The sequence below is a fragment of the Pelecanus crispus genome, chromosome 1, assembly GCF_030463565.1.
Source record: "Pelecanus crispus isolate bPelCri1 chromosome 1, bPelCri1.pri, whole genome shotgun sequence".
NCBI classification, from domain to species: Eukaryota; Metazoa; Chordata; class Aves; order Pelecaniformes; family Pelecanidae; genus Pelecanus; species Pelecanus crispus.
Genome location: NC_134643.1, coordinates 92,260,857 through 92,273,588, shown reverse-complemented (window position 1 = coordinate 92,273,588; position 12,732 = coordinate 92,260,857). Strand labels below are relative to the sequence as shown.

General features: G+C 51.2%; 1 protein-coding gene across 1 annotated transcript; it reads right to left on the bottom strand.

Moving 5' to 3' along the window:
* Window positions 1-6,480: 6,480 nt before the first annotated feature.
* On the bottom strand, window positions 6,481-12,159 carry NOP2 (NOP2 nucleolar protein). The gene is made up of 16 exons (XM_075714441.1): window positions 12,054-12,159; window positions 11,928-11,973; window positions 11,744-11,847; window positions 10,824-11,092; window positions 10,489-10,532; window positions 10,154-10,323; window positions 9,170-9,369; window positions 8,978-9,067; window positions 8,810-8,897; window positions 8,573-8,713; window positions 8,243-8,382; window positions 7,876-7,965; window positions 7,462-7,584; window positions 7,280-7,377; window positions 7,052-7,182; window positions 6,481-6,940 (listed from the first exon to the last, which is right to left on the bottom strand). The coding sequence occupies exons 1-16, from the start codon at window positions 12,157-12,159 to the stop codon at window positions 6,687-6,689; spliced, it is 2,094 nt and encodes a 697-aa protein (XP_075570556.1). The 3' UTR covers window positions 6,481-6,686.
* Window positions 12,160-12,732: the final 573 nt, after the last annotated feature.

Genomic DNA, 12,732 nt, shown 5'->3' with positions numbered 1-12,732 from the left:
ATGCCAGTGGAGGAAGGCATCGCCATCCATCAGGAAAAGCTTTTTCACCAGGAGGCCAACGCAGTACTGGAGCAGGTGGTGGGATCTCCATCCTTGGTGGTTCTCAGGGCTCAGCTACACAAAGCCACAGCGATGTGACCTAGTGCCAGGACAGTCCTGCTTACATCAGGGGGCTGGGCTACAGACCTCCAGCGTCTCTTCCCACCAACGCCCCTGCTGTCTCCTGGAGAGGACAGGGCAGTGTGGAGCCTCCTTTTTTTCCTAGCTTCCCTTGCTTGGGATACTTGCTGAGATAAAGGATACCTCCTGACACAGAAGATAGCTGGGACAAAGGGCCAACCTCTTCTAGTTACTCCTGAGGAAGCCCACAGCCTGGAGACAATCCTGCTACCCAGGGGACCACTACGCTCCTCCCTGGGCCTCAACCTTGCCCCAGCACAACAGCTCCTCCTCCTCCTCATCTTCCCTTCTTGGTTCTGCAAGTCTGCAAACCCTTGGCACTTCTCCAGACCCTCCAACAGCTCCTACCCCGAATTTATCAGCTCAGGGTTGGCAGTGGCACTGCTGGACCCCACCTGCTGACATGCAGAGCTGCTCACTATGCCTCACTGCAGCTCTTAAAATTGTACCTGTAGCCAACGTAAAAATAGACATTCATAAACATGCTGATATTTATCTTCCACAGATTTTAAGGCCGAGAAGGAAGCATTGCATTTTCTGACCCTGTGCAAAACACACGGTGCAAATTTCTGTAGCTCAAGTCAGGTACTCATGTGGGACTGTGTCTCTAGTTGCTGACAGCATGGCAAAAAGAGATTGAGCCTCTACCATTACCCTTCATAGGCAAATCAAGATAGATTCCCTGGTGGCTAACCACCTACTAAGATCACACGCCTTGCCTCTCATTTGAATTTGCCTAGCTTTAACATCCATTGCCAGTTCGAGATCACAGAACCTCTTACTAGTTAATGCATCCTCCTTGCAAAGGTGCTTCATAGGCGGAACCTGTTCAAATTAGCTCCACAGCTTTCCTCAAGGCTCTTTTTTTAAGGCATAGGTCACATTAGTGTGTGTATACCCTACCTCCCTGCTCTCCTTCCCTCTGAGTACCCCAGCGGTACCTTCTCCCTTGCACCGCACTGCTGGAACACTTCAGTGTAAACTCTCCAAGTCTTCCAACTTCCAGGATGCTTCACTAAAACTGACCCCTAAAATTGCTTCTATCCACAACCAGAGGCAGGTGCCGCAATGAACACACAGCTTTTGGGCACCTTGCTGCCTAGCAAAGCTGGCACCCCAGTTAGTTGCCTAGATTTGGGTGCAAATGGGGAGAAATTGGCACAGAGGAGCAGCTGCCAACAGAAGCTGGGCGATCACCACGCTAACCAACACACAGAAATGTCCCAGCAAAGGAGGAAATGGATTTTCCTTTAAAAAACCCCAAACACCAGCCCAGGAGGGAGTTTTGTAGCCAGGTCATAGAATCATAGAATCGTTTAGGGTGGAAAAGACCTTTAAGATCATCCAGTCCAACCATTAACCTACACTACCAAGTCCACACTAAACCAATCAAGGGTAGACTAGACTAAACCATGTCCCAAAGTGCCACATCTACCAGTTTTTTGAACACCTCCAGGGATGGTGACTCCACCACCTCTCTGGGCAGCCTGTTCCAATCCTTGACCACCCTTTCTGTAAAGAAATTTTTCCTAATTTCCAACCTAAACCTCCCCTGGCGCAGCTTGAGGTCTTGGATGTGAAGACAGTTCTAGGTACTACAGCCAAGAGCCAGGGACCTAACTGACCTTACTCTTCTCAGCAATTCCCCGTTGACTACCTCAGGCAGGTAGGACTTGCAGACATCCTCTGCGGGGGCTGTCCACATCCTCCCTAGCAGTGATGGACAGGCTGGGGGAACAAAACCTACCGACACGAGCTTGGTCATTTGTGGATTCAGCCCTTACAAAAGTGTACATATCTATGGGGTTACGTGCAACAGAGTGCATGCTCAAGGATCTAAATTTTATACCCAAGTCCCTGAAACGTGCAGTGCAGGATTTCAGTCCCTTCCTCTAGATACAGCCTGACACGAGACAAAGCAACCACATGCTGCCTACCCGGCATGGAACAGACATTACACTGTATGACATCACTGGAATTAGTGACCAACCTGCATTGCCACTGGAGGCTCTTCTCTTTCTGTTATGCTCTATTGTCCCCAGAAGTCTTCAGTTTCCTTCCTCCGCCGTGCCAAGGGTGCAGCAGCGCAGCGCCCTACCTCTCCCTCCTGGTTTGCAGAGGTGAGCTGGCAGCACTCCAGGGGCTGCCAGCTGGCTGTCTTAACTGTACCCTTATAAGGCTTCTCCAATAAACTCATTCCTCATTTCCTCCTCCCTCACTGGGGGAGAGGGGTTTGAAGAATCCCCACCAAATTTGAGATCTTACAATGTGCATGATACTGCAGGGGGGTTGGGCTTGATGATCTCTCAAGGTCCCTTCCAACCCAAAGCATTCTATGATTCTATGATTCTCCCACCATGCTGGCAGTCACTAACACAGAACCTCACCTCTTCCATGCACCAGGTTTGTTTTGCATGCTGCAGGCCTTGTTTAGCCTAAATAACTTTACAGCATGTGGCAACTCTATTACAGAACTGCTTACCCATTTTTTTTTCCTCCAAGTCGTTAAATGCCATGCCAGTAACATTTGTGCACAGCACAGTGGAACAAATATCACGACATATTGCACTGACTTCTCTCAGCCAGCTTTGAATTTATGACAGCATTTTTACTCTTCAGATCTGCTTTCAACCTTTGCTTTGCTCTGCTCAGCTCTCATAAGCCACGTTATCAGCAGCTTTCAGATATTCAAATACATTATAAGTAAGGTACTGAAAGATGATCCAGTAGTCACATTTTCCCAGAATCTCTGCTTTCAGGTAACAAAAGATTCCCAGAGTAAGGTGGCAGCTGCAAACACAAGTCTAGCGTGACCAGCTGCCTCGTACCAGAATGCAGAGGGAAGCCACCAACCTTCGTCCCCAGCTGCTGCATCCCCAGCACTGCCTCTGAAGCTCGATGGCAGCATTTCAATGTCACGCTCAACATTATCTCTCTGAGCAGTGATAACTGCAATGGCTGAAAATGAAGAGCAGAAGGGGAGTGAACCACCAAAGAGAGCTCAAAGTTTCTTCTGTCTCTCCCTAGCTATAATGAAAGGTTTGCAGGCAAGCAAAGCGAGAGGAACGCTGCTCAGTGAGAGAGGTAGGTTTTATTTACATGGTTAAAGCAGCATCTATTCCCACCTTTCAGAGGGGACTGACATAATTTGGAGACCAGACGGTTACATTGGGATCCCAACCAAGAACTTTCTATCCTTGCCGCTGGGGTTATCAAGATAAAGTGGTTATCAAACTGAGACTAAACGCTAGCATAGGAACCTCAATAGGCGGCAGCAGCAAAGCGGGACAGGTTAGCATCACTCCCCAAAGAACAGGCTCACGGCTTGCCAGAGGTAAAAGCCCTTCTAGGTCCAAGTCACCCTATGGCTGGAAGATTGCCACATGGCTCCAGTTTTGAGCTGTATGCTAAAAACCTGTATTTCATCACTCTTGGGGAAATCTGCTAGAACTGGAAAAGAAATAAGGCCAGAGGAGCAGAGGCAGGGCTCAGCCTACCTGGAAGCTGCTGTTGCCACAAGCAACGCAAGCCTTGTGCGGTGAGGACCCAGCTGAGGGAAATGAGGCGCTAGGCAGAGCTTAGGACTCACCTTGGGAGCACTAAGAGGCAGGCACAGCAGTGGGACCACCTCCCAGGGACGCAAGAGCTGCTAAGCTGGGCCAGACCAATGGTCCATCTAAGCCCAGGAATCAGTTTCCAGCACAGAATGAGGACAGAGGGGTTTGTGACCAGGGCGAGCGAGCAGCGATCCCTCCTCACAACGCCTGCCCAGCCTCTAGCAGTTCACGGCTCGTGGACCTTCTTGAGCCAGCTGTGTTTACCAGCCCTTACAAAAAACATTTTTCCCTTGTGCATACAGCTGGGTTTTCAACCTGCGTAAGCTTCTAGCATCCACCATACCCTGCAGAAAGGAGTTTCACAGCTACCTACACCTTTGGTGCGTTTGATGGGTCCGAGGGGTTTTCTTGTTTATTGGAAAAGAGCAAGCAGTTGTTCCCTGTTCATCTTCTCCATACTACTAACAATTTTACACACCGTTATATCACTTCTTTCCCAATGGTCTCTTTTCCAAGCTTAAAAAAGCCTAGACTCTAGCTGTTCCTCTCACAGAAACCATTCTGTAACTTAGGATGTATTTGTTCTCCCCAAACATTTCCCAGTTTTACAATCCTTATTCAGATGGAGGGCACTAGAAACGCAGTATTGAAGTGCAGGTATACAGGGAGGTAATTTTCTCCAGGGAGGCAATAATTTTCTCCATTTTGTTATCTAATAATTCCTTTCCTAATAGCACCTAGCATTTATTTAATTTTTCTGAAAGACCCTGGAAAAATTCCTTTGGGTCCTGTACGTCAGGCAATCCAGAGACCTCACCACACAAGCCTGGAGTGAGATGATTGCATTCAGAGGCTCCTCCCTGCCCTAATTCACTGGGAAGCATGGGGAAAAAGTAATTTTCAGCTATAAGGATATTTGGTTAATGGCTATTCAGCACAAAAAGACAACATCAACCCCCCCCCCCCCCCAAACAGAGTTATAAGTTAAGCACACAGATATATAAGCCCTAAAAAGCAGAAGACAACACGGGCTCTAACAAAGACCAGGACTCCCGAGACACTGACGGATTGAACCATTACAGGAACCACTCAAGTGCAACCTTGAAGAGCTTGAGCCAGAAACTTCACAACTGATAAGAAAGCAAAATTATCGTGGGCTTCATGGGAAAGAGCAAATTTATTATGGGATGTTTGAGGGGAATTGTGGGACTGCGTAAAGTTTATTGTGCTATGTTTTAAGGGAGATTATAGGAGCAAAACTTACTATGGGATGCTTAGGGGAAGGATTGAAGGAGCGGAAAGGGAGGCATCAAGCTAGATCAGGGAGAAGCGAGTATGGGAAATGGAGAGGAGGAATAAATACAAGGGCCCAGTCACACAGAGACTGGCTGCTGGTCAGCACGCCTGGCTGGCTGAGCCCTGCACCAGATGACCACCGTCTGTCCTGGCCTCGTATTAAACTAATCCTGGCTGTTTCCTCTGCGTGCATGCGCACTTGCGATCTGCTAGCAAACTGCAAGCTGGACTAGCCCCTAAGTAGGTCTGAGAGCCAGATACCAGACAGTCGACAAGCCTGAGGACCAGCTACCAGCGATCCATGAAAATACATGCGCACGATCCACTAGCACGCTCTAAGTTTGATGGGCCAGGGAGTAAGAAAAGGATCAGGCCAGTTTGCCATTCATGTTTTGCAAGTGCTGTTCGTGTTTTCCTGGGTACCTGCCACAGCACTTTTCTTCAGTTTCTGCTAATCGGTCTGCGTCTGGTTGCATCTATAGTGTGTGCGTGTGCGTCTGAGGGAGTTTCTGGAGTTTACACTCAGCCTTGCCACTTGCTGAACCTGGTAACATAGGAAAGCAGCAGCCTCACATGTAGCAGACCAGGACAGAAAGGATTCCCTAGATCCTACAGTCCACTACATGCAGCTGCCCGTAACACCAAACACTGGAATAGCACATCAAGTTCTCCCATGAACCCAAAGCTTGGGGAGGAAAACAAATCAAGGCAAAGCCTCATGTGAGCTGAGCTAGCAAGACAATTACAGAAACAAGAGTTATACCTCAGGTCTGTTACACACCCAACTCCACGCGCACTGTGGTGGAACAGAAGATGGAGAGCACACTTGGTAGAAAGTCTATTAATGAATCGTCTCTAGAGATTTATTCACTGGAGAGCAGAACCAGAGAAGATAATATCAACTCACACTGACAAGGGAAAGGGACCTGGGCTGACATTTAAATAGAAACAGCCCAGACCACTGCTTGTTATGTCTCAAGGAGAAGCAACCACATCTAGGTGAACAAAAAGGGAAAAAGAAAGAACGTTCATTATACAGCTACAGGACCAGCAGCAATCCCCGCTGCAGTCTGGGAGGCCAAGAACCAAGAGACTGCTGGAGACCAGCACAAGGGTGAAACAGGGACAATCACAGCAATGAACTGGACCAGCACACAGTGACAACAGGGAACTAGGGACCAGCATGGGACCACTGGCCTAGGAGCTCCAGCCCTGCCCTGATGAAGCACTCTGCTGACAGGCACCACACAATACACCCTTCATCCAGGCAGCTAGGATTTCAGCTCCTACTGCTTCTTCACAAACATCCTTGTTGTAGAGCGTAAGAACAGACGCCAGAAGTGCCAGAGCATCAGATGGGAATGGAAGGGGTTCCTGTTGCAGAGGAGAAAGGGGACACGGCAGAATTCCGTATTCCCTGCTCAAGGGAAAAGGACAAGACTTGAGCAAGAGTATAAAACTTTTAATGGGTCAGTGCATCAGTCCTTGATGCAGAGGAAAAGGAGCAAATGGGGCTATAGCTGTCCCAGGCGCTCAGTGCTGCAGGGATTATCTGCACAGGGCAGGAAAGACAAGGTGGTACACGCGTAGCTGCAGCAGCCCCCGGCCCTTGCTCTCCAAGGAGGGGACCAACATCTGGAAAAACAGTTCCTCTCACTGTCCATTTGGTTTCACTCTATGCTTCTTCCTGGTAGGGACTTGAGGACGCATCATTTTGGGAGAAGGCCGGCCAGCCTTCAAGGGTCTCCTCTGTGCCTGCAATGAATGTCTCTTCTTCAAAGCAGGCTGTGGTGGCTTCTGCTCTTTGTCAACTTTTGACCCCTCAAGTTTCTTCTTTTTTGGCTGGGGCTCCATGATGGTATCAGGGACAGCAGACGGAGTTGCTGCTTCCACAGCAGGTTCTTCATCTGAAACAAGAGAGAAGGGCGCTGTAAGAAGAAGCTGCATGGCTTCTGCAGGGGAAGCAGCCTAATGAGGACAGGCCCAGGCAGCTCAGCTGAGCTCCAGCGCTAGGTTACCTTTTTGTGCCTGGGGGATGGCATTAGAAAATTTCTTGAACTTGGCAATGAAGAACCCATCCATATTGTGCGTGTGGGGATAGAAACGCCGTGTAGACTTGAGGGAGGGGTGGAAGCGACGGTCCTTGAACCTGGAGGAGGAAGCGGGGTGAGAAGTGATAGAACGCCTCTGCTCAAACCTGGCCACCAAGGAACAGTCACCTGTGCAGCTTGTGACCTGGCACGCACCTGGTGAAGCCTTCCTTGCCAAAGTCCAGGCCTGTGGCCACCAAACGAACGTTGCGTTTCTTCAGGGCATAATCCACAACCCACTCATTCTCCTCCACCTGCCAGAGGCTAAGCATTAAGATCCAAAGCTCACCGGTCCCCCGAGTAGGAGACGACCACAGCAGAGCGCAGAAGGGACTTACCATGATGGAGCAAGTGCAGTAGACAATGTAGCCCCCCGTCTCTGAGGCAGCATTGACTGAATCTATAGCGCTAAGAATCAGCTCCTTCTGCAAGTGAGCGCAGCGCAGGATGTCTTTCTCATCCTGAAAGAGAAAGATAGGTTAGGATGCCAGAGGCACAGGGAAGCACCCCAGGCCTTTATTGTGTATGGAGGGATGACAGGAGAGCAAAGCACATATGATATAGAAGATTCTGGAGTCATCTGCAGAACTAACCTCAAAAAAACTAGCTCTGGTACGACATGCAGAATAGAAAAGAGAAGGAAAAATCAGTGTCCCTGTTGCAGGCATCTCTCAAGAACAAAGCTGCCCCGAAGTCCTTCCTCTCATGACTCATACTTGAGTCCCCATCTTGTGTCCCCACCGGCCACTCACCTTGTTGGTTTTGACAGCAGGATCCTTGGAAATGACACCTGTTCCGCTACAAGGAGCGTCAAGCAAGACACGGTCGAACCCTCCAAGCACCTACAGGCAGATGTACATTTGGAATTATGCCTACAGGTGGGAACTCAGAACAAGACCAAGACTAGAAGGGGAAGCAGAAGACTGTGAAGGCAGGAAAGATCCCTCACTCCTTCCTCTCCACCTTCCTGTCTCCATATCAAATAACAAACACACTCCCCAGCAGCTCTGCGTGTCCTCCTGTGACAAGTGGCTTTGGAGAACACGGCTTTACTAAAGGGACGGCAGAGCAGCTCTAAGTAAGCATGGTAAAGACACCCCAAAGCAGGCAGGAACATACCTTGGGGAACCGGCGTCCATCACAGTTACTCACTACAGCATTGGTGACTCCCAGCCGATGCAAGTTCCCTACCACGCTATGTAGCCGCTCAGCATTGCTGTCATTAGCCAAGATCATACCTGTGTTCTTCATAAGCTGAGCTGCCGGAGAGCAAAACACATCAGCAAGGGGCTGAAAACCTCCTGCACTTTTGCCCATAGGGACAGCCACCTGCCTCCTTTCCCTAAGTTCAGTCCCCCTCTGTTCCCCCTTTCTGTATAGACCAGTGGAAACCCATCACTTCACAGAGCATCCCTCCCAAGCCTCCCACCCAAGGCTCCAGGGTGGTACCTATGTAGCTGGTCTTGCCTCCTGGGGCACAGCACATATCCAGGATGCGTTCGTTCTCCTGTGGAGCCAGAGCCATGACAGGGAGGAGACTGGAGGCTCCTTGCAGCATGTAGTGCCCAGCCAGATACTCAGGGGTGGCACCTGGGCAGGGAAGGCAGAACAAAAGAAGATGACATGTGAGAGAAAGGGATCCAAGAGCGGGTCAGCTCAGCCCCACAGCAGGAAGGGTCATCTCACCGATGGGCACAGAGGAGTCATAAATAACAAGTCCTGTTTTTGACCACTTCCCCAAGGGGTCGAGATTCACGCCACGGTTAATTAGAGCCTGCAAGACAAGGAGATGGGACTGAGACACCGCCCTGTGTGACAGGCTGTGCAGGAGACAACCACAGGTTCCTTACTCACCTGCGCCAGGTCCCGTCGCCGCGTCTTGAGTGTGTTGGTGCGAATGGTCACAGGGCGGGGAACCTCATTGGCTTCCAGGAAGTTTATCAGCTAGATGAAAGAAGAGACAGAGAATAGAGATAAAAACAAAGACCAGAGGAGGCAGCCAAATCCTCATCAATCAGCAAAGACATGGGCAGGACAGGATCCTACCTCAGGGAGCGGGAAGATGTCCATGAGCTTCATGAGCAAGAAGTCGCTGTAAGAATAGTAGGCAGCCATGTCCCGACGCAACAATGCGAGGTACTCCTGTCGTGTGTGTCCTTCTTCCCGCTTCGCCACAAAGTCCTGCAGCACCTCCATGTTGCCCTTGATGCGCTGGTGAATGATGTGCAGGTCAGGAGGCTCAGCGGGTAGAAAGACAGTTAAGGAATCATAAACAGCCAAGAAACTCGCACACAGGCTCTTTACAAGCACAACTAGTCATGCAAGTCTCCTGCATCATGACAGCACCTGCATCAGAAAGGCCTAGTTGAAATATGCTTTCAGAGCTCAGCAGAGGGGGGATTCAAAGGATGGGACTGGATGAAAAAGTTTACAAGGCAGCAACTACAAGGTATTTAAGAGAATTTGGTTAGTTACTTTAGATAAACAGAGAAAAATAGGAAAAAGAAGACAACAAAAAAAGTCTTTTAATACTGAAAACGTTACCTGTAGCAGAAAGGAGACTAGAAGTTCCCCAAGGGCAACTAAGGGGTACAGAGGAGAATAAGAAGAGGCAGGATTAAATTATACTGGGGGCAGGAGATCAAAATCACCAAAGCCTGAGAACAAGTACTTTGGATGCTGGAATTGGTATCATCAGAGGCTCTAGAACAGGTTAGACGATCACCCACCAGAAAAATCAGGGTACCGAGGAATAAACTACATGATAAGATATCCACATGCATTTAGGACTAGAAAGGAGACTGGGGCAGGCTCCAAGCAGGGTGTAACAGATTTCCTAACCATGCTGTACAGAAGCGCAGCGTTGTATACTATCTATTATGGCAGTTCATCTAAAAATACCTTGTCACGTACAAAACATTCTTGCTAAGCAATACTCATGATAAAGTCCAAATGAAACTCTTCAGTCATATCCAGGCCCTGCGCTGCTGCACACATACGGCTTATAGATGTCACAGATAAAAAGGATATTCTCTCTCTCAATCTGTTCATTAGTTGGCAGTTTAAATTGTTCATCTATATCCAGGTTGAGCTGCAGTTCCGGGCTCTCTTCCTCCTTCTGTCCCATTTTCTGCCTGCTTGCCTCCTCTACCACCTCCTCTGCCCCCTCCTCTTCACTGTCATCTTCACTGAGGCCTTCCCTAAGGACAAAGAACGGCATAGATGCTTTACGCAAGAACAGTATCACACAGGCACTTCACAACTACCATTTCTTAGATCGCAGAGAGGACAGAAGAATGAACAACACTGGCTCCTCATCCAACCAGGAAGGACTCTGCGGACTGGCAATGTTCTCAAATCCTCACCTGTCAGACTTCTGCTTCAGGGCGGCTTTTTCAATAGGCAGCAACTAAAGAGACAAAAGATTAATGAAATAATATCCCCAGGTACCCCCTTACATCCCGCCATCTGTGAAATTTATCTGCTCTGTTTAAAAAGGACAACAAACAAAAGCACCAAATGTTATGCTGGGATCAGTTGCTAAACTTGAAATTATTCTTGCGAAGGGAAGAAGGGGAACACTCTCTGCCACCTTACCATCCACCCCCCAGTAAAGTCACCCTTTTTCCCCAGGCCTGATGGGTCCTTTCAGCCAGCAAAGTCAAGTATTTCTTGTGTAATTAAGGCCAAAAGCTCCTACCTCTTCTTCCTCTGATGATAAGGCACCATAATCATCCACCATCTCCTCGCTGCTCCCATCCTCCTCCTCCTCCTCCATCTCCCAGCTGCCCTCCTCCACCTCACCATCGCTGGATAGCTCCACGTTGTTTCCTTTGGATGGGATTTTCTTGGCTTTGGCCAGAGCCAGCCATTTTGAATTGTCATCGCTGAAGCCAGACTGGCCACGAGGAGTTTGTCCTGCTGCCTTTACAGCACGTTTCTCCTTCTGTGGGGATACCTGCTCTTTAACTACAGGCAGAAGAAGTGGTTAAGTTAGGCATTATTCTCAAAAGCAGCTACCCTATCTTTTTAGTTGTTATACAAAAAAGGCCTTCACCCTAGTCCTAAGCTGCCTGTTCAAGAGAAGGGACTGCTCACCCTCCACATTGTTTTTCTCAATCATAAACAAGGGCACATTCTCACCTCTCCCCCAATGACACTTTCAAGAAATCTAACTAGAATTACTAAAGAAAAACACAGCTACAAAATTCTTATGGTATTTGCTCTGCCACATTACGGTACCCTCCTTCCCAAATTTTTCTCTACTCTTCCTACTGTGACAGCTTCCTAGACTACGCAGGACACAGCGCAGTGAGCTTAAAAGCCTCATCCACCCAACCTGCCTGCGACAGCCTCACTGCAAACAGAGGGTAAGTCAGAAGCGGCTTTAACACGTGGAAGAGAGACCTTTTACTGGTTTGTTCTTCAGACAGCACTGCCGCCTGGCATAGCAGGGACCAGAAATCATGAAAAATTCTTTTGAAATAATGAAATTCCGTATATCCCGTGCCATAAGAAAAGGCGGGAGCCGGACGGTGGCGGGGGGCGGGGGGGCTCCCCGGGGGGCAGCAGGGCAGGGTGGCTGCCAGCCCCCCGCCCCAGCCCCCGCCCGGCACTCACCTGCCGGCTCTCGCTCTCGCCCTCCTCCTCCTCCTCCTCTTCCTCCTCCGAGCGGCCTCCTCCCCGCCGGGGCGCTGCCCGCCCCCAGCCGCCTCTTCGCAGCCCTAGATGGGGAGGGGAAGCGGCGGTCAGCCCCGGCCCAGCCGCCCCAGCTCCCCCCACCCCGCCGGGCCACCCCCCTCACCTTTTCCGCCCGTGACTGGAGAGCTTCTTCCTGCCGGCCTCCGGCTCTGAGGGAAGACACGCGGCGGTCAGGCAGCGCGCACCGGCAGCACCGGGCGCCGCGAAGGCGGCACCGGGCCAGACTTACCTGGCGGCAGGAAGCGGGCCAGCTCCACCTCGGCCCCCCGCTGCTTGCGGGCCTTGCGCCCGGGGCCGCGCTTCTCCTTCCTGGTGGGGTCCAGCTTCCGCCCCATGGCGCCGCGGCAGCCTCCGGCGGCACCGGGCCCGCCGCCACACGTGCAGGCCTCCCCGCCGCCCCGCGCCGGCGCATGCGCCCGGTCCCGCCCCCGCCCCTCACCCATTGGCCAAGTGCCGCCGCTCCTGTTCGCTGAGTGGCTCGGCCGGCAACGTCAGAGGCCCGGCCTGCTGCGGGGCAGGCCCGCCGGAACAGGCGCTGCCCCTCAGGAGGCCGCCGAGGGGCCCGGCCCCGGCCCCGGCGGGCAGCAGCTCGTCGAGGTGTCCCTCCCCCAAACGGCGGCCGGGCTCCCGGCTTCCCCGAGGGGAGGCCGCGGTCCCCGGTGCCCCCCAGGCCGGCGGGCGCAGAGCGGCCCCGCGCTTCCCTCCGCGGGCAGCTGGGGGCAGGCGGCAGCGTGTGGCTCCATCCTCCCCCCAGGCCTCGGGGCGCAGCAGGCTGCGGCCAAAGCGATGGGCTGGGGGTGGGTAAACGCAGCGAAGGGGCTTAGCGCCTGTGCGAGGAGGAAGCAAGAGTTCAGAGAGGCAGACGAACCCCAAAACCTGCTCTGACACAGAAAAAGGAGCAATAGTGG